An 18,897-nucleotide genomic window follows, 5' to 3' on the forward strand; every position below is an offset into this window, starting at 1 on the left:
AGCCCTACACGGGTCGACTCATCTTTCCTTGAGCTTCGCGCCTGGATATACCAGACCCGCCCCGTTCACTCTTGTCCACCCCCCGCAATAGAGCTCACACCCCAGCTTCCGCCACCATGTCCGGTAAGCACACCCACCTACCCAATCAGGCTCTGGACCGCGGTGCTAACCATGTGCCTCTTAGAGCTCCCGCCCGATATTGCGGATAAGTACTCCGCCATCATCGATAGCATCCTCGAGGGCGCCGACCTGAACACCATCTCCGCCAAGCGTATACGGAAGGGTCTGCAAGAGCGTCTGGGCCATGACATTTCTGGAGAGAAGGTACATACATGTGCACAAGGCACTAGCACAGAGGCGCTGACCATACCTTTAGCAAGCCGTGACCGGCCTCATCATGGCGCGCTTCGACAAGTTCAATGCCGAGCAAAATGGACCCCCCGAGCCCGAGGAGCCCGTTCCCAGTGTCGAAGCGCCCACGAATGGTCATGCAGGCAAGCGCACCCCCGACGACGATTCGGCGCTCTCGGAGCTTGACGAATCTCCGCCGAAGAAGAAGCAGAAGAAGCACAGAAGCACCGAGGAGGACGATGCTGCATATGCCGCCAGACTGCAGGCGGAGGAGAACATGGCGTCTCGGGCGAGGTCGACAAGGGGTGGTAATACTAAGAAGAAGGCGCCCGTGCAGAAAAGAAAGAAGGAGAAGAAGAAGAGCGCGAACAAGGTCAAAGATGAAGACGATAGTGACATTGCGTCTGGAAGTGGAGGGGAGAAGAAGTCACCCAAGCGGACTGGAGGATTCCACGTAGGTCCTTCCCAGCCATGCGACGTGCTTCACAATTAACCATCTTCGCAGAAGCCTATGAATCTTTCAACGGCCCTGCAGGAGCTTCTCGGTGAAACCCAGGTATGTCTCCATCTTCAAGGTACCATCCGTTGGATCACTCACCTCAAACTAACATACCGCTCCAGCTCTCAAGACCACAAACCGTGAAGAAGATCTGGGAGTACGTTAAAGCGCGCGACCTTCAGGACCCCGCCGACAAGCGCCAGATCCGCTGCGACGATGCCATGCGCGCCGTCTTCAAGCAGGACAGCGTCCATATGTTCACCATGAACAAGATACTCAACACAAACCTGTATCCCGTGGAAGAGGACTAAACGAGCCGGTCCTAATTGCTCATCATTTGACTTGCCAAACCGACCACGTTATACGCTATGATACGTCATACATATCTACCATGCACTTGCTCACCACAGGAAGGTGGCTGTCGCCCTTCCACCATCGTCACTAAACTTATGCATTAATTTCCTCTTCTTGCTTTTCCCTTGAACTTGAATTTAGCAGCATGGCGACCTACGGCGTTCATCGGATCGCTCGCTTTGAACTTCGTACTCGAAGTATTCCTGGTTTCGATTTTGGTTCTACTATCGCACCGGGGCTGGGGCACCCGAATCGTGTATCGGTGCATGCAATACCGGGAAGAACGGGTTGGAATCTCTCTTCTGCTTGATTTCTGGCTGAATATGCATTGGAATGACGGATTGGTCGCAATGGGTAGGCCAGGAGGGGCGAGATAGGGCGGGGCAGGCAGGGCGGGAGGAACAAAAGCTTTCGCATCATGCAATGCATATCGATCAATTCGGGTACTGTGTATCATTCAAAACTAGGTACCGGACGGCAGTCACTGCCGTGCCATGAGATCGATAAGCCTCTTCATGGCGCTGATACTACGTACAGGTAGTTTTACAAAGGGGTTTCTCGAATGCCAATAACAATACGCCGAACACCTGTCTCTTTGTGGTAATTGCAAAGGCCGCCATGAGCAAGAGCGAGCACTGCTTCTCCCATTCCCTTCAACGTCCTGATTACGCCTACAAGCCCTCCGGCAGTTGAAATTGGAAGTCTTCCACATCCTCGTCAAACGGATCTCTACCACCCAAGACGCTGCTGAAACTGTTTGCCCACGCCTCTTCGCCATCGTTGTCGTCATCGCGAAGCAGCATGAGCTCAAGTTCGCGCTCGATGTCTTCGGCGGTGCGGTAGGTTGGTGCCGCCTGCGGCGGCGCAACAAGCGTGGCATTGGTCGACGTGGAGCTTGAGCGAGAGAAGGGACCGCGCGGTTTGCTAACGACTGATGAAGTGCTGGCGTTGTACTTGTGCATGGAGGAGGCACTAGGTGCGCGATTGGCAACGACGGAGAATGGGGCGGGTTTGGTGACGTTGGAAAGTGGTTTTCGGGGCTGTAATTTGCTCGCTGCGTTCTCGCGGCCCTGGGCATAGCCGATTGTGCTTTTTGAGGCGGCTGTCGCTGCTTCATGGCGGGTCGCAGAGGGGTTGTTGATAGACTTCTTGCCGGCAACTGGCTTGCTTGGAAGGCGGGACTTGGTTGCTGCAGTTTGGGCAGCATAAGCGGGCCTACGCGGCTCGGATAGAGCAGCAGCAGCAGACTTCGCCTTCAGTGTGGATGGTCCGGTCGCCTTTGTCCTTGTAGGTTCTGCTGCGATAAGTGTAGATTTTGGTGCGACCTTCTGTGGTAGCGCTACGCCAAAGTGCCTTGCAACGTCGAGTTGATCCTGCTCCATTTGCTGGTCGAGCACTCTATCGAATTCCTCATCGCGCTTCCTTATGTCACGTTCCAACTTCTCTTCAAATTCACGCTGGAGTTTGGTGCGGCCATCATCCTCTAGCGGGTTGCGATACGCCTCCTCGACACCACCATTTTCGAGCTTCGGTATCTTCCAGTCGCGCGGGAGGTAGTCGCCCATGTCATCCAGCAGTGGAACCTCCTTTGGGGGCATGTACTCGACTTCGGGCACGTCATTTTCCCCGGCATGCTGCACGTCAGGCTGAACCTTTACTTTGGGGCGGCGAAGGCGAGGGCTGGCTTTTTGCGTCTTTGCAGACGCGGAGAGGGGCACGGGTGTTTGGAAGGCTTTGGCTTTCGCGTTGGTCGTCTTCATGCCCAGCGGCGCGCGGGTGCGAGGGCCTGCATCATGCGTCAGTTAGCTGCCCGGCAATCCTTGGGCTTTGAAGCGTACCAGCCGGTGTGACGAAGGCATTGCTGTCCAGCTTCCCATCCTTCTTGCCCGTCACGAACAGATTCTCGTTTCCCCTGCCCTTGGTCTGCAAGACCGACTTGCCGCCTTTTGCGACTGCATTCTCGTCGTTGAGCGGGACCTTTTTTGCTGGTGTTTTGGCGGCAAAGCCCTTGAGGCCGGCGTTGAGCGGCTTGCTCGCAGCAGCTGTTTGAAGGCCGTGCACGAAGTTCTCCTGGTCCTTTGCGGCGAGCACGTTCATGGTGGTTACATTGAGCGAGTTGTGCGGGCGGAGGTGGAGGTGGAGGCGGAGGCGAAGGTGTTGATGTCTGCCAGTCTGCGTGTTTACTCGCGGTTGCCAGGGTTCTCGCTCCTTGGCCTGCGACCCCTGCCCTGCTCCTGCCGAGCTAGCGTCCCCTCGCACCGCATTTATCAGGGCGAGACACAGGCAACAGACACTCTACAAGCAAACCGCCTCACACGCCGCGCCTCCTACACGCACGCCGCTCCCCTCTGCCACACCAACCCGTCCAACCTACGCCGTCACCGCTCTATCCAGCAACCCCACACACCGCCGCCATGGACCAGATCAAGCAGGCAAGTGCTCCGACTACCCCACCATGGCTCCCAGCGGACCTGCAGCTCCCACCAGCTGCACCCGCTGGACCACGCCTGCCGTACCGCTGTACCTGTTGTCGCTAACATGTCCTGTGCAGCGCATGAACGCTCTCCGCATCGAGGCCGACGAAAGCGCCTCCAAGGCCGAGGAGTACAAGGCGAAGCTCAAGACGCTCGAGACAGAGAACACGCAGAAGGAGCAGGAAATCACATCCCTCTCGCACAAGAACCAGGTCCTCGAGGCCGAGGTTGAGAAGCTCGAATCGTCAGTCAAGACCTACAAGGATGAGGCCACGGGCGGCGCCGCAGCAAGCTCCCAGGTGGAAGCCATGCAGCGCAAGATCCAGGTGCTTGAGGAAGAGGCTGAGGAATCTGACAGGACCATTCGCGAGCTCAATGAGAAGTAAGCTCCCCGCTTTCCATGGCAATGCCCAGCTATGCGCTTTGCCGAGTGCTTTTAGGCGACCATGGCGATGCGAACCTCACTTGCTGACGCGTCCCAGGCTCCGCCAAACCGACGTCAAGTCGGGCCATTTCGAACGCAAAGTGCAAGCCCTCGAGCAGGCTCGCGATCAATGGGAAACAAAGTACGAGGAGATGGCCAAGAAATATGCCGACACCAAGAAGGACTTGGATGAGTTCGCCGCCGAGCTTGGTAACATCTGATCTCGCGGCCCTCATTGTCCTTTGAGGTTGTTGACGTATCCCGCAGTGAACTACTGAACTACGTACGCTCGGAAGCTCAGGCAGTACAGTTGGTTGGCGGACGTAAGTGGAGGAAGCTGTTACTATCCCCTTTTTACCTGCATATCTTGGTGTCGTCCTGGGAATGGCGGATGAGCTCGGGTTGCTCGTATTAAATTGTCTCTAAGCGTGGAAATGAATTCTCTTTAAGGTCAAGTGCTACAGGCCGGTTTATAGAACCTGATAGTGCCTTCGAGTGCCGTTTAATGTTAGCTCGTGAATATCCAGAATACTTTACAAAGAATACACATAGCGACATGCCATGTGAACTGATAGGACTGAACATCAACGATCGGCAACATCTGCTCATGGTCACATTCATTCCTACACTAGAACAGTCGCCAAATCACCAGCCAGTAAACACTATGTATGATACACGTCCACTACATCAAGGACCTCCCATCATTTGAAATAAAAGCGCATGCAACATGCCTCGTGCTCTCTGCATCCGCTCCGAACGCCTGTACAAATGAGTTGCCAGCTCAAGAACATACACAAAAGGCCGTAGTCTGCCGCAGTAGTAGCAGCACATGTATTTGTGCCAGAGACGGGTCGATCATCACCACTAGTCATCCATCGGCTTGTCCTCTAGCTGTACTCCTCTGGGCGCAGCGTCCTCGCTTGCGATTGCTCTCAAACTGCCCGTGGAGTCCCTGTTGCTCCTTGCCAAACTGCCAGCATGCTTCCTAGGGAGGGGCACGCGGGTGCTTGAAGGGGCGGGATGCTCCGCGGGTGCAGCTGGAGCGGCCTCCGTTGTGCCGTTGGTATCGCTCGGTTCGGCGGTGGGGCTGCTGTCAAGGCTTCCGGGAACCTCGAGCGAGTTCCGCGTCCCACGGCGGGTCTCGGTCGGCGAGGACGTATTGACAGGGAACCTGGTCTGACTGCGATCGCGGCGGTGAGATCCTCCACGATGTCCGGGAGCAGGTGATGTCGCCCTGGGCGAGCGCTGGGCGGCGATGGCGCGGTTACGTTCCTCGTAGTTGGCACGCCTGTTGCTCTCATCGGTAGAGATGGCACGGGGACGCTGGGCACCTGAGGACGAATGGGTCAGAGAACTTGCGCGCTTCAACTCTCCAAAGATGGCATCCTTGTGGGCGAAGAGGTCGCGGATGAGGCGGTAGCTGTAACGCTCATTCATAGTCAGACTAGACTCTTGGCGCGGCCGTAGGATGCAGGGGGCGAGTGTATTCGCCAGGGCGGTAACGTAGGTCTCGTCAGCCGATGTCAGCTCGATAAGACGCGTGAAGTGAGTGCAAATAGCATCGAGAGTAGCAATGTTGGCAAGACGCAATTGACCGAGTGTCGACTGGATTACGTTGATTCGAGTTTCTTCCGATGTTTCCGCAGCTGTTGTGCTGTATATTGTCTTCACAATCTCGTAGACATGAGATGAGACGAGAGAGTCTACGATAGTTAGCATAATACTTTCAAAGTCATGTACGAGTGAAGCTCACCAGGCAATTCAAGCAGGTATAATTTCAAGACATTAGCGACAATGGGTATATCATACTTCTCCAAAACCTCTTGAGGGAAAGTTTTGCCGGTGTTAATGGAGGCTCGAAGGTTATGCGTTTGGGCGAGAGGGACGTCCACGAGCCAGATACCACGGCGAGCCTCATCACCCTCAAGGTCGGGGTAATGGTTGTCCAGGAAAGTGAGTACAGTCGTCACGAGGATGGGCACACGCTTTCGATCCGACCGTGCCCGTGCCTCTAAGTCTACACCAAACGTTTGCTCTATGAAGTGTTAGCACACAATCTTGCCGCAGCAGCGCTGGTTTTCATACCATCAACAGAGTTGTAGTAGTTTTCGTAAGTCGTAACTCTGGGAACAAAAGGACCAGTCCTGTAGTTCTCCAACATATATCTCAAATCACCCAAGGGCTGTACGGTCTCCTGAAATAGCATCATCTTGTCGACAGTGCTCTGCAAGCTCGGAATAACGTTGCTGACCGCACCAGAAAAATCTAGAATGACTGCCTTGATCGCCTTCAATCTGTCCAATTCGCACCGCTCCATGAACTTCAGATGATCGATCATAGCTTCTTCGAGGTTGCACCGCAGAGAATCAAGCTTTTTCACTGACTGCTTGTAGCGATCGTCAGCTTCACGAGCTTCTCGACGAAGCCTCTCCGAGGGAGTCTCGTTTGGGTACTGATTATTAAGCGGGTTCCAGCCAGAAAGATACTCTTGAACGGAGCCCACTGGGGAGTCCACAGTGAAACTATCAGTAGACATGTTGGTCCCTGCGCGAGCCAATGGCTGCTTCTTCTCAGGCACCCCCGTGATTTGGAAAACCCTGGGCTTCCACTGGTAGCTCATCCTGGAGCTGTTCGCGAAAGTATTGCCGACATTACCCACAAGTCGGAGGAAGCCATTGTTGACCAGATCCTGACCGATGCGCTCGGCGTAGCTCACGCTGCTGGCCGCCATGTGTTTCTGGATGTAATCGGTGATATCGGCGCCGTTGGAGCAGTTTTGGTAGGTACCCAGGATGGGAACCTTGACCTCGCTAAGCTTGATATGGTCCAGCATGTGGGACAGGATCTTTTTAATCTGATCTGGCTGATACGTCTCATCGCCGAGGTCGATGGGTTCTTCCTCGTCATCCTCCGGCTCGGACATCTTGATGGTAGGCACCTTCATTTTGGGGCTCTGGGCAGCCTCGCTTTGCGGATCCTGGAACGCCAGCTTGTCCTCCTCTTCAAGGTCTTCCACCAGCCTGCACTTGTTGTAATACTGCGACCGGAACTTGCGCACAGCCTCAGCTTGCCGGTCGTGCAGCTTGATGCGCGACTGGAGGTCATCCTGCGAATTCTGCACGCGGGCGGCGTGCGCTTCGCACCAGCGACCGAAAGGATTCACGACAAGCTCGCGAATGTTGGAGCCAATCTTGCGGTGGTTCGCGGCGGCCGCCTCCATCTCAGTTCGTACGCCCTCGTATGCCTACAGCCTGGTGAGTGCCCTCGCTTCCGATCGGGTAGTGGCTGGACTCACCTTGCGCACGCTCGCGCCTTCATCTCTGCTGAAGCCGCCGCTCACGCGCTCGGTCGAGGGTGTGATGCTGGCCAGGCTGTTACCGTACACCTCTTCGGCATCGGCGCGCAGGCGCGCGATGGTGAGGATCTGCTGGTTCTCCTGCACGCCCTGCTGCAGCTTCCCGAAAAGAACTCCCAGCCCTGTCGATGTCAGTGGGTGCCTGTGAGGGGCTGCTTGCCGGGACCTGGTACGCACCGCCCGCGTAGTCGCTCGACCAGAACGAGCCAGCGAATCCCGACGCCATGGTGAGGGTATCTCAAACAAAGAAAGGGCCGCAGAACGCCTCGCTAGACGCCAAAGAAACAGGTACGGAGCAGAGTCTGCGTGTCGTGTCGTGTCGTATCGTGTCGTGTCGTGCCGTGCGGTAGCGAGCGTGGAGAGGAAAGTCTGGGGAGGATCGCGCAGGCCCGGTGATGCAGCGACGCACGTCAGGTGGGAGAAGCAGCAGCAGCAGTGTATATGGTGGTGGCGGGCCGGCAAGCGGAGAATAGGAGAATTGCTGCTCAGGGGAGCGTCGTCGTCGTCTTCGCGCAGGTGCAGCTGAGAATGGTGGTCAAACGGGCAGCATCCCTGCTGGGCGCACTCTGGGCTACTGTCTTATGTCACCGCAACGCCCCCGTCGACGCATGGCCGCTGATTGTCCTGACCGCGGCGCGCCTCTCCCCTTCGGGCATGATGGTCGCGAGAGCCCGCGAGCCTCTGCCCGCACTGCGCAACTGCTTCCGTCTTCCGCTCGAAAGCCTCAGCCTCAGCCTCTGCAAATTTCCTCAGCCGCGACACGTCTAAGCCTCATCCCTCCAGAGTCCCACTATGGCCCCGGGCCTCACCCGCGAAGCCGAGGAGCGCAGACTCAACTACGCCGCACACATCCGCTACTGGCGCCGTAACCTGAAGACGTTTCTCCCCCATCAGTACACGGGCAATGACTGCAACCGCATGACGCTGGCTGCATTCATCATCTCCGCCCTGGATATTCTGGGCGATCTGCCAGCAGCACTCTCACAAGAAGAACGCGAGGGCTACATAGACTGGGTATACAGATGCCAGCTACCGGGAGGAGGGTTCAGACCCGCACCAGCCACAGACCTGGGCCCCTTGCGAAACCCAGAGAATCAAATATGGGATCCTTTTCACGTGGCGGGGACCTTCTTTGCTCTTCTGATCCTCGTTAATCTAGGCGATGACTTGGAAAAGGTCAAGCGAAGAGAGATATTGCAATGGCTGACTAAGCTGCAACGATCAGATGGCGGGTTTGGGGAGACGGTAGGCGAGAACGACCGTGTAGAAGGCGGGAACGACTCGCGGTTCGGTTTCATGGCCGCAGCTGTGAGATGGATGCTACGCGGGAATCTCGAGGGTCCGGTGGATGGAGTGCCTGACATCGACGTGGACGCATTCGTGCGCTGCGTTCAAGTTGCCGAAACGTACGACGGAGGCTTATCCGAAGCACCATATCACGAAGCCCACGGTGGGTTCACGAGCTGTGCAATCAGCGCACTCTACTTCCTTGATCGTCTCCCGAGAAAACAGACAGATGGCCGGCCACGAGGTCTCAGAAATATGCCCATGACCTTGCACTGGCTTGCCTCTCGCCAAACGCTGACTCTAGACGAAGAGGATGCCGCGGATACATACTCGGACGAGACTGACTCAGCAGCGACATGCCATGACTCCCACTCATTTATGAAGCTACATAATTTCCCTTCGAGCCGTGGCAAGCTGTCCTTCCAAAATCAACCACCAGTGCATGCTGAACTCAAGTGGGTAGGCATGAACGGGAGGGAGAACAAAATCGGAGATACCTGCTATGCATATTGGGTATGTGCACCACTCAAGCTTCTAGAGCATCTACATATCATAGACCCCAAACCGATTCGGCGTTGGCTCCTTGATAGAACGCAGCACCTCGTTGGCGGGTTCGGCAAGCTGCCAGGCGACCACCCAGACCCCCAACACTCGTTTCTAGGCTTGATGGTACTCTCCATGTTTGGTGAGGCTGGGCTGCAGAACGTCGATACGGCGTTGTGCATAACGGAAAAGGCGAAGAAGCATCTTGAATCCCTTCCCTGGAGAAGGAAGCTGTTAGGGTTGGATGACAAGGGCGAAGCGTAGATGTGGAAAATGCCTTTACAGGTAAACAAGTCCATGAACGACTCCGCCGAGAGTTGGAGCAATGAATCAATGCTACCGTCCATGTTCATTGTCAAGCGACAAAGATCAGATCGCTTACATGGTCGGCGCTATGGCTGTGGTTCAACGCGTGACACGCCAGCCACTTTGAGCCTCGAACTCGGCAAAACCTGCCGCAACCGAACCAGTGCGTCAGTCTCCACCAAAACTTTGAACCTTCACTCGACAAACCCACTGCATCTTTGCCAGTTATTCCGCCCGGATTTCCAAACCCCGCCCTTGCAATACACAGCTGCTGCCATGGCACCTCCCTCTAAGAAGCGCAAAACCGCCATCCCCGAAATATCCTTCGACTCTGCTGCCCGCGAAGAATATTTGACCGGTTTCCACAAGCGCAAGCTCGCGCGTCAGAAGCTCGCCGAGGAGGAGAACGCCAAAAAGGAAAGGGCAGAGAGGCTGCGATTCCGCGCCGAGGTACGCTGACACCTGGCCATCTCCTGCCCCGCTTTCGAGGCTCTGCGAATATCACACGAGAGGAGTGTGGTTGCGGGTTTATGTAGAGCTGAGCTGATAAGTTGAATACAGGTACGCAAGCAGCGCAAAGAAGACTTGGAGAAACATGTGGAGGAGGTGAACCGGTTAGTCAGGCAAGCGAACGGCGATCTCAGCGAAGCCAGTGGAGAAGACGAGGACCCCGAAAACGAGGAATGGAGCGGCATTGCAGAGCCCGCGGCGCCTAAGCCCTCCACCACGGATATCAACCAGGAAGAAGAATTCGTAGACGAAGACAAATATACAACCGTCACCATCGAAAGCGTCGGCATATCCAAACACGGATTTGAGAAGCGCGGCGGCGACGAGGAAGCGGAGGACGCAAACAAAGAGAAAAGGGTGTGGACGAAGGAGCCGCCAAAAAGCAACAAGCCGAAGAAGAAGAAGATCAAATTCCGGTATGAGACGAAGACGGAGAGGAAGGTGGAACGGGTGAAGCAGGGGTTGAAGAAGAAAAAGTTGGCGGCGAAGAGGAAGGCGGATTAGGCATTCGATATTCGATATGATGCTTTATGATACCCATGTTGGTTGTTACTAAGTCTATCCGCAATGTTGTGCTTGTGGACGGGGGCATGATGACGGAGCATTGTAAGCGACAGTCGTTCCTTGCAATATGGCATTTGCAACGTTAAGCGGACAAAGTGTGCAGCTTTCACAGATAATGTCTCTACTTGATCGCGGGCAGTAAGTACGCCCAAGACACGTGTAGACGGATAATATAGGGCAGCCATCTTATCCACCTACATATTCGGCCACGAGACAATACAATGATTCTTCAATCCGTATCATGATGCGTTTGTCTCAATGGCAACTCAGGCCTACCCATGTAGCTCACCAACGAACGTCTCGAACAAGCGCGTCCAGAGGCGGCCCCTCCGATCACTGATGGTTCATCGGACGTGGTAAGCAAAACAGCGTCGTTAGCAGGTACAGCACACGTGAGCCACCGAGATACATTCCCGCAGACACTGGTGTATCGAATTTCGCCCTAGCGCTCGTTTTCATCCACTCAACACCTAGTCAAGCAGTTGGAGATGCGCGAGCGCCAGGATGAGCACAGAAGACAATAAAGACTCAGGCACCGAGATGGTTTAACATGGAGAGCAGACGCCCAACAAAAGATAGATTCGATTCCAGACCAACGTGGTCACCCCTTTGGATGTTACCCGCGGACATGTACTGCTCGATCGAGGCGACAATTCCGCCATCGGAACACTGGCCATGCAGAAACGCATGCCTAAACCCCATATATACGCCGAGCAAACCTGACATTCAGTGCAACAGTAGTCGACAGCACGACAGAAAAAGAAACGGATATTTACATTAACCGCAGGAATATCAAAATCGGTCGTTAAGGTAGCAAAAAGGATATCGAACAATAGTCTAAATGTGCGATAAGGGAAATCGTGACCGAGAAAATGTGAGCCGTCGTTCGCTTCGAAAAGATGGGTATCTCATTGAATCGATGCAAATGATGAAAGCCTGAGACAGTGGGCGATGCCGAAGCGCTGATCAGAAGTATCGTTCGTTCGTTGATGCGGGTGCGAAAGGAGAGGTCGATCGGCGTTTGCGAAGCCGAGGACATGCCCCTTCAGTCACGCAGAAGCATGTACATGCGTAGAGGGAGCCAGCAAGATCATGGACCAGATAATCGGGTATGTATGTACGAGGACGCCATTTCGAGCCACTATGGATACTGAAGCGGCTACGGTGTCAATCACGCGGTTTTCGGTGCAAGATGCTACGCTCAGTCAGTTTTTCTTTTCGCTGCGTCTGGATTGTGAGCCAACGAACCTAGGGAGCGTCTTTCTATTGAATATCGCCGTGCTCGCCGGGCTTCTTCCAGACCCCTCCACCTACGGCCTTGGAAATGCCTATGCCCGTGCCAGCCGCAGCAGCGACAAGAAATAAAGCAATGATGATCTTAACCCAAAGTCTCTGCTTGTTGCTCAGGTTGTGGAAGAAGCTGCAGCCCTTTGCCCGCTGGCTGAGCTTCTTCTTCTCCATTATTGCCTGCCGTGACGGCCACATTGTGCACTCTTTGACACGTCCATCGACTGACACTTTGGGCTGCTGCGTCGTAGCCGCTGAAAGGGGGACTCCGGACTCCAGGTCGCGGTCGTAGATGTTGACGTCGAGGTGCGTCTTGGTCTGGGGAGGGCCGTCCATGGAGCGGCGTGCGTCCGGGTGCTTGTAGAAGGCAGAAAAGGGATTCGAAGAGTCGAGGCCCATGTCTTGTTTGGCAGCCGTCGTTGACACGGTGGAGTCGTTGGAAGGTGGAGAGCGGAGCGTCTGCTGGGGTGCGTCCACTGTGGCGCCGAAAGTCACAGGCTTCTCCGTGTTTGCAAGCATTGCCATGTCGAGTTGTGTGCTGGCGGAGGGAGTGTTTGAGAGGCCGACAGATGTCACCGTGAGGGCGGGCCTGAGGTCAGCAGCGAGCAATTGCAGAGCAGCACTGGTGGTGGGGCGCGATGTGAATCTGGGAGAGCCTGGGAGGTCGCAGGCAGGAGAAGTCGTCACGCTCTGCGCTCGGACAGGTAGGCTCGATTAGGCCGTGTGGCAGGCGCTATCGATGGCGTTCAGCTGCAGTAGAAGCAGAAGCAGAAGCAGGAAGGTGCGTTTGAGCCGTTGGGCCAGCAATCAGCTACAAGCGCTGCAAGAGAGCGAGGGGATACAGCGAGTGAATTGGTAGTGCAGCAGCGGGCGAGGCCGTGGCCGTGGGAAGGGGTGAATAGATATGGGCCGCCAACGCTCGCGGCCCCAATCAGGCGCGTCCAAGGGCGATCCTCTAGCCTCCAAGCAGCGGCGCGATGGCCCGAGCGTCGCTAGTGCCCCTCGCAATGAAATGCGGCCCACGCGTGCTTTGATCCATCGCCTCAAGCGAAACATGCGTTGAGCCGCAGCCTGCTCGCCCACACTCTCGCTCGCACTGCTCGCGCCGGCTTGTCTGTTTTATCCATTCCCCGCTCGCAGCACCGTGTCGACTGTTGCGTCCACACTGCATCTGGGCACGCCGAGCTGCGCGTTCCCTAGAGCCTCTCGAAGCGCCAACACTTGTCAAGGGTCTAGACTGCACGGGCGCGCGCCACAGTCGTACTCGTACTCGTATGTGCCATCACCTGGGCATCGCCTCCGTGGCTCACGCTGCCGTCTGGCCACCAGTCAACGCTCTCCTTGATGGCTTGCTCGTGACATGAGCTGTATTTACGAACCATGTTTGTACATAGGACCGCCCGATGCCCTGTCCTTTCCGCACACAGCTATCGTGCCGCGATCGATACCTAACAAACGCCAGTGGTGCGATGCCTCCAATCTGTACCCCAGCACACCGCGCTATTAAGCATCATCATGCAAGAATTTCCGGGTTTTGATCTATTTTTTCAATGCCCCATCCATCTACAGTCGACCTCTGCATAATCCATCCTGGAGTGGAAAGCGCCTCCCAGATTTTTGTTCGCCCTGTGTGTACCCTTATCACTAATATACATCCATTAATTAAGCCGTGAAGAAGTCCTCCCTCCGGATTCCACTCCGATCACACATGCCCTTGAAAATGCCACCCTGGTCGTATAGATTGATAGGCTTGTCCAGCTCCGCAATAATGCCGGCATCCATGACGCAGATGCGGTCGTATCCGATGATGGTTTTCAAACGGTGCGCGATACACAATAACGTCTTGCCACGGAAACCGTCGACGATCGTCTTTTGGATCTTCTGGTCGGTCTCAAAGTCGACCGACGACGTCGCCTCGTCGCAAACGATGATTTGCGAGCCGCGCACAAGGGCGCGCGCGAGGGCCATCAGCTGGCGTTGACCAAGCGAGAAGTTGAGACCTTCTTCCTCCACGACAGAATCAAGATGGATGCGCCCAGATTTGTCGTCCATGGAAGCGTCGTTGGAAACCAAGTCTGCCTGTCGCAGCGCGCCCCAGAGCTCGAGATCGTTGTGCTCGTTGAACGGGTCGAGGTTGGACCTGATGGTGCCTTTGAAGAGCGTCGGATCTTGAGGGATGATCGCGAGCTTGGAGCGCAGGTCGTGGAGACCAATTGTGCTGATATCCACTCCATCAATGGTGATGGATCCTCCCGACAATTCGGTGAGACGGAACAACGTGCTCATGATACTGGACTTGCCGGCGCCAGTGCGTCCAACCACACCGATGCGCTCGCCCGCAGCAACGTGCATATCGAGGCCTTTGAGCACCAACGGTAGACCTTCTCTGTAACGCATCTCAACGTTGTGGAATACAATCTCGCCATGTTCTGGCCACGTCTTCCTGACCTCACCCATCGTGAGGGGAGCCTCCTCTTCCAACATGGTGCCATAGTGATGAATCCGTTCCGTCGCGTTCATGTTGTTCTCGACCTCTGCGAGTTGACGCACCGTGAATTGAATCATTTGTACAATCGTAAGAATGTAAGAGAGTACAAGTCCCGCAATGCTAGGGTTAACGGAGAATCGGGAAGTAACAACCAATATGCCCGTGGTGAAGACGAGCAGGATGCCAATGACATCGAGACGAACGCTAAGCCAACGCTGATTCGCAAACGTAAGATAGTATGCACTGTTCATGTCGTCAATCGCATCGCGGACTGAACGGGAGAATTGATGTTCCAGACCATAGGCACGGATAGTTGGCGTGCCCATGACCGCTTCGCTGAAGCGTGCGAAGACGTTGCTGCGGAGGACCGACTCGTGACGCTTAACCTCACGGGCCGATGCTCGATAGTACGCAGCAGAGAACATGAAGATGAGGAACAGAGGACCCAGCGCTATGGCATAGTAATAGTAATACGAGATGATGAGAATGAAGACCGAAATGATCATGGCCAGAGTCATGAAGTACATGCGGATCGCATCGGTAAGTGTGTTGTCCATGACATCGATGTCTTTGGAGAAGCGGTTTGTGATACGTCCGAGAGGTGTGGTGTCGAAGAAGGACATCGGGGCTCTGAGGACGCGATGGATGGCGCGATGCAGCATGACTTTGCCGGCCTCAGTGCCAAACACAGAGACGGCAATCGAAAATGCAAACATCAACACAGCCTGAGAGACACCGAGTGCAGCGTATACTCCAATCTGAACAGCTTAGCAAATGACAAAAGATGAATCGGAGCGTACCTACGTATGTACCTTCGCTGTAACCGAACTTGTTGGACGTCCACCATGACAGCCACAAGCTCGTTGCGATATTCGCACCCTGTGACAGGATGAGAACCAGCACTACGACTGGACCGACCCATAGGCCACCTCCGGCTCGGAGATAGGCTAGCCAGACGTCCCAATTCACGGCCTTGGTAGCTCGGTCCTCTTCCTGCATAAGCGCGGCAGCAGGCTTCTTCTTTTTCTTCTTCTTGGCCATTTTCTTCTCGTCTTCGATCTCGTCTTCAACAGCATGTTCTTGCTCCTCCTTCGCCTCCTCGGTAGCAGTCATGGTCATTAATTGTTGAAACTCCTTGTTGTTCGCCATCAGATTGGGAAACGTGTCCACTGCCTGAATTCGACCTTCTTCGACCCAGACAATCCTATCGCATCGATCGAGCACATGAAGTTGATGTGTAGCCAGAATGCGACATTTGTCTCGGAGAAGACCGCAAATCGCGTTGTCCATGATGTGTCGTCCGACATGCGCGTCAACTGCAGATAATGGATCATCCATCAACACGATGTCTGCATCGAAGTAGATGGCACGCGCAATGTTCATACGCTGCTTCTGACCACCAGAAACGGTAATACCTCGTTCCCCTATCTCAGTTTTGTCGTGATTGGGAAGCATGTCAAGATCCGGTCGTAAGGCACACGCATCGACAACCTTGTTATACCAATCGTCCTGGAATTTCTTCCCAAAGACGATGTTTTCACGAACGGTCGCATTCTGAATCCAGGCATACTGGGGACAGAAGGCACGCGACGCTCCAATCATGACTTCGCCCTTGGTCCGTCGCATGTCACCTGCTAATGCTGCCAGAAAGGAACTCTTTCCAGAGCCTACGCCACCTATAACGGCGATCAGCTCCTTCCGCCCAATTGAAAGATGAAGATCCTTCAATTGAAACGGGAGATCCTCCTCTCCCAATTTTTCTCCCTGCTTCTTACGTTAGTGCAAGTGAGCAAAGTAGGTGACCGAAAGAGAAGACTGTCTACAGCGGAATGCCGAGTTATCGGTACCTTACGTTGCCCATGATGGTGGCACAACGCCTAGTCATACTGAAATTCTTGACTATTGGCTTGATAACATGATCACTTCGTGCCGCGTCGTTACGTACCGAATCAGATGCGGAGCCGCTACCATTACTCGCAACAGACTGTACGCTCTTTCGCTTGTCTTTCTTCTCCTTCTTCGATTTCTTGCCAGGAGGGCCCCCCTTCTCCGGAGGCCCATCCTCATCTTCACGCGTGGGATGACGCTCCCAAGTAAAGTCTGCATCTTTGACCACGATAGCCTCTTTCGCCTCGTAATTCCACTCGGTATCCTCTTGGGCTTCTTCCGCCAACAAAAATTCCTGAAATATCATTAGCATACTCCAAGGACCTAAACATAGATATTATTGGCCCTAGCATCATGCATCCGAGGGTAAGACAGGATATCGAAGCTTATGTCTGGGAATTGCAGGAGTCTCCATAAACCAAGGCTTGTAGATGTTGACCACAACGCAACGTACCTGGATTCGCTTGACAGATGCATTCGCGTCAATGACCTGTCCAATCACAAGAGGGAGAAAATTAAGCGGAATGCGGAGAGAGTTGAACAGAGCAAGCGACGAGAAGATCGGCGCAGGATTGAGGCCATGATCGGTGAGGCTGATCAAGATTAGCTTAGGTCAACACACGAATAGATACATAGCTTCATCCCAGGTCAGACGCCGTTTCGTGCAACCCCCTTGGGGCAACACAGGGCATACCGAGGCACCGGAACTTTTGATGTATGATAGCGGGGGCCGTGGAAGGGCAACGTACGAGTAGGTGATGAAAGCAAGCATGGAGGCAAACACGGGCATCGACATGCCTACAGCCATGATACCGTTTCGAATTGCGAGCAGGACCTGGATGCCCTTGATCTCTTTCGTTCGGATGGCATCCACTCGCTCAAGGAAGCTTGTCTCCCACCCAAAATACTTGACGAATCGCACAGCCTGCAAAATCTCCTGTGTCAGGCTAATACGCTGGTCCGTGATCTTGTTGATTGCCATTCTCCGCCGGAAAAGGGAGCGCACGGCACGTCCAAGTAATGGCATGGTGACGATGAGGAGACCAATTCCTGGGAGTGCACTGTACGTAAGATTGATGAGCAGCAAAGCAACCGTGATCAGAATCGCAATGGGCGAACACCAAATCATGTGGAAGAAACCGCTGGCCTGGTCTACGCGGTACGTGTCTGTGGACATCAGATTGATAATCCTCCCGTTGCCCCAGCCTTGGCCGTCGCCCGAAACTCCTTGCGAACCTTGCGCAAGTTCCTTCTGCTTCTTCTTGAGGATTTTGTGATACCACTTTCTTTCTGCTTCGCTTCCTGCTTTTACATCGGGGGGTGGCTTTTCCAGGATCGCCTTGCCGCCAGCTTTCGCGCGTCCGGAGAGTTTCATGGCCTTGTCGAAGATAACGGATATGAGCACAGCTCTTGCTTCACCGCCAATCATCATACCTCTGTACATGAAATGATTTGTTGCCATACTCTGGAAGAATTGCATTGCCGTGATGCCAATAACCAGACCGATACCTTCACCAATAGGAGGGGCAGGTCCGCCATTGTGTTGGGCAATATACGCTTTGAGTGCGAAATTGATTAGGTAGCGTAGGATGAACGGTGCAACGGACTGGATGATGCTCGCAAGGAGCTGGCAAGTACCACCTATTATGAACTCCCATTTGAATGTGTCGAAGAGTGCACCCAAGAGGAGTCTTTCGTCTCCTGCTTCTCTCCGTCGCTTGAACGATGCTTGAAGCCTTTCCACCATTACATCTGCGCTTCGATCCGGATTGACGGTCCAAAGGTCGTTCTTTTCGAGCGGTCGCTTGTAACCGACCTATACACACCGCTGCATCAGCTGTCGAATCATGGATAGTTCGCACGATACGTACCGTCATGAGCGGAGCCATCCATTGAAAAGTAAGTCGGCTGAAAAATCCGGCACTATACTCCCGCGACGGAAGTCTGGTCTCTGGAACCCGTGGTTTCTTGCCCCATTTCAGCGGATTTATCTTCTTGTACCATTTCTTGCTTCCGCTGGCAGAAGATTTTGTGTCAGACAGTTCGCTGCTCCACTCTGATACACCGCTCTGCGCGCTCTGTAGCCTGGAGAGCGGACCTCCTCGGGTGCTGTGCTTGTCGGCATTGGCCTCCAGATTCTTCTCGACCTCTGCTGTCTCCAAGGGTTCGCTGACGATGGGTTCATATTGCTTAGGATTTTCTGCAGCTGCCTCCGGGTCCTGTAGCCGCCAGTCTATCTCTTTCTCGTTGAGAGACGAGGACCCAGATCCGGACATTGCGGGCAACGGACGGCTGTCTCAGAAGCAAAACCAAAAAGGAAGCGGAAGGCGTTGTTCTGCAGTGGACGTGTCACGAGGCAGGGTCCTTGTCAGAGTGTCAGAGTTACGCTGGGAGAAGGCGGCGCCATGGGGACTCAAAAACTCGGGACTTGTCATGTTACGATGTCCCGGGGAAGCGAGATTCATATACCTCGGAGGTTTGCAAAATGGTGAGGTCAAGAGGCAGCCTAGCAACGGCCCAAACGGAGATAAAACCTGCCAATCAGCAGCGACGCAACGCGGCTTGCTA

At 54.6% G+C, this 18,897-nt stretch overlaps 8 protein-coding genes across 8 annotated transcripts; 4 read left to right on the forward strand and 4 right to left on the reverse strand.

Moving 5' to 3' along the window:
- Positions 1-116: 116 nt before the first annotated feature.
- N0V89_012162 (uncharacterized protein) lies at positions 117-1,161 on the forward strand (the record flags this gene model as incomplete). Its single annotated transcript, XM_056220885.1, has 5 exons — positions 117-162; positions 185-324; positions 377-805; positions 857-907; positions 973-1,161. The coding sequence occupies 5 exons, from the start codon at positions 117-119 to the stop codon at positions 1,159-1,161; spliced, it is 855 nt and encodes a 284-aa protein (XP_056064872.1).
- Positions 1,162-1,875: 714 nt separating this feature from the next.
- N0V89_012163 (uncharacterized protein) lies at positions 1,876-3,301 on the reverse strand (the record flags this gene model as incomplete). Its single annotated transcript, XM_056220886.1, has 2 exons — positions 1,876-2,990; positions 3,043-3,301. 2 exons carry the CDS (start codon positions 3,299-3,301, stop codon positions 1,876-1,878), a joined length of 1,374 nt encoding a protein of 457 aa, XP_056064873.1.
- A 358-nt stretch (positions 3,302-3,659) lies between these two features.
- Positions 3,660-4,323, forward strand: TPM2 (tropomyosin-2; the record flags this gene model as incomplete). Its single annotated transcript, XM_056220887.1, has 2 exons — positions 3,660-4,060; positions 4,161-4,323. 2 exons carry the CDS (start codon positions 3,660-3,662, stop codon positions 4,321-4,323), a joined length of 564 nt encoding a protein of 187 aa, XP_056064874.1.
- A 643-nt stretch (positions 4,324-4,966) lies between these two features.
- rga8 (Rho-GTPase-activating protein 8) lies at positions 4,967-7,683 on the reverse strand (the record flags this gene model as incomplete). Its single annotated transcript, XM_056220888.1, has 5 exons — positions 4,967-5,805; positions 5,856-6,137; positions 6,188-7,346; positions 7,398-7,579; positions 7,635-7,683. 5 exons carry the CDS (start codon positions 7,681-7,683, stop codon positions 4,967-4,969), a joined length of 2,511 nt encoding a protein of 836 aa, XP_056064875.1.
- Positions 7,684-8,249: 566 nt separating this feature from the next.
- On the forward strand, positions 8,250-9,551 carry CDC43 (geranylgeranyl transferase type-1 subunit beta; the record flags this gene model as incomplete). Its single annotated transcript, XM_056220889.1, has 1 exon — positions 8,250-9,551. One exon carries the CDS (start codon positions 8,250-8,252, stop codon positions 9,549-9,551), a length of 1,302 nt encoding a protein of 433 aa, XP_056064876.1.
- Positions 9,552-9,869: 318 nt separating this feature from the next.
- Positions 9,870-10,607, forward strand: N0V89_012167 (uncharacterized protein; the record flags this gene model as incomplete). Its single annotated transcript, XM_056220890.1, has 2 exons — positions 9,870-10,043; positions 10,155-10,607. 2 exons carry the CDS (start codon positions 9,870-9,872, stop codon positions 10,605-10,607), a joined length of 627 nt encoding a protein of 208 aa, XP_056064877.1.
- A 1,323-nt stretch (positions 10,608-11,930) lies between these two features.
- Positions 11,931-12,479, reverse strand: N0V89_012168 (uncharacterized protein; the record flags this gene model as incomplete). Its single annotated transcript, XM_056220891.1, has 1 exon — positions 11,931-12,479. One exon carries the CDS (start codon positions 12,477-12,479, stop codon positions 11,931-11,933), a length of 549 nt encoding a protein of 182 aa, XP_056064878.1.
- Positions 12,480-13,616: 1,137 nt separating this feature from the next.
- YOR1 (ATP-binding cassette transporter yor1) lies at positions 13,617-18,605 on the reverse strand (the record flags this gene model as incomplete). Its single annotated transcript, XM_056220892.1, has 6 exons — positions 13,617-15,200; positions 15,247-16,212; positions 16,388-16,624; positions 16,784-16,922; positions 17,079-18,145; positions 18,201-18,605. The coding sequence occupies 6 exons, from the start codon at positions 18,603-18,605 to the stop codon at positions 13,617-13,619; spliced, it is 4,398 nt and encodes a 1,465-aa protein (XP_056064879.1).
- Positions 18,606-18,897: the final 292 nt, after the last annotated feature.

The sequence above is a fragment of the Didymosphaeria variabile genome (genome assembly GCF_027946475.1).
Source record: "Didymosphaeria variabile strain IMI 356815 chromosome Unknown scaffold_10, whole genome shotgun sequence".
Lineage (NCBI taxonomy): Eukaryota > Fungi > Ascomycota > Dothideomycetes > Pleosporales > Didymosphaeriaceae > Didymosphaeria > Didymosphaeria variabile.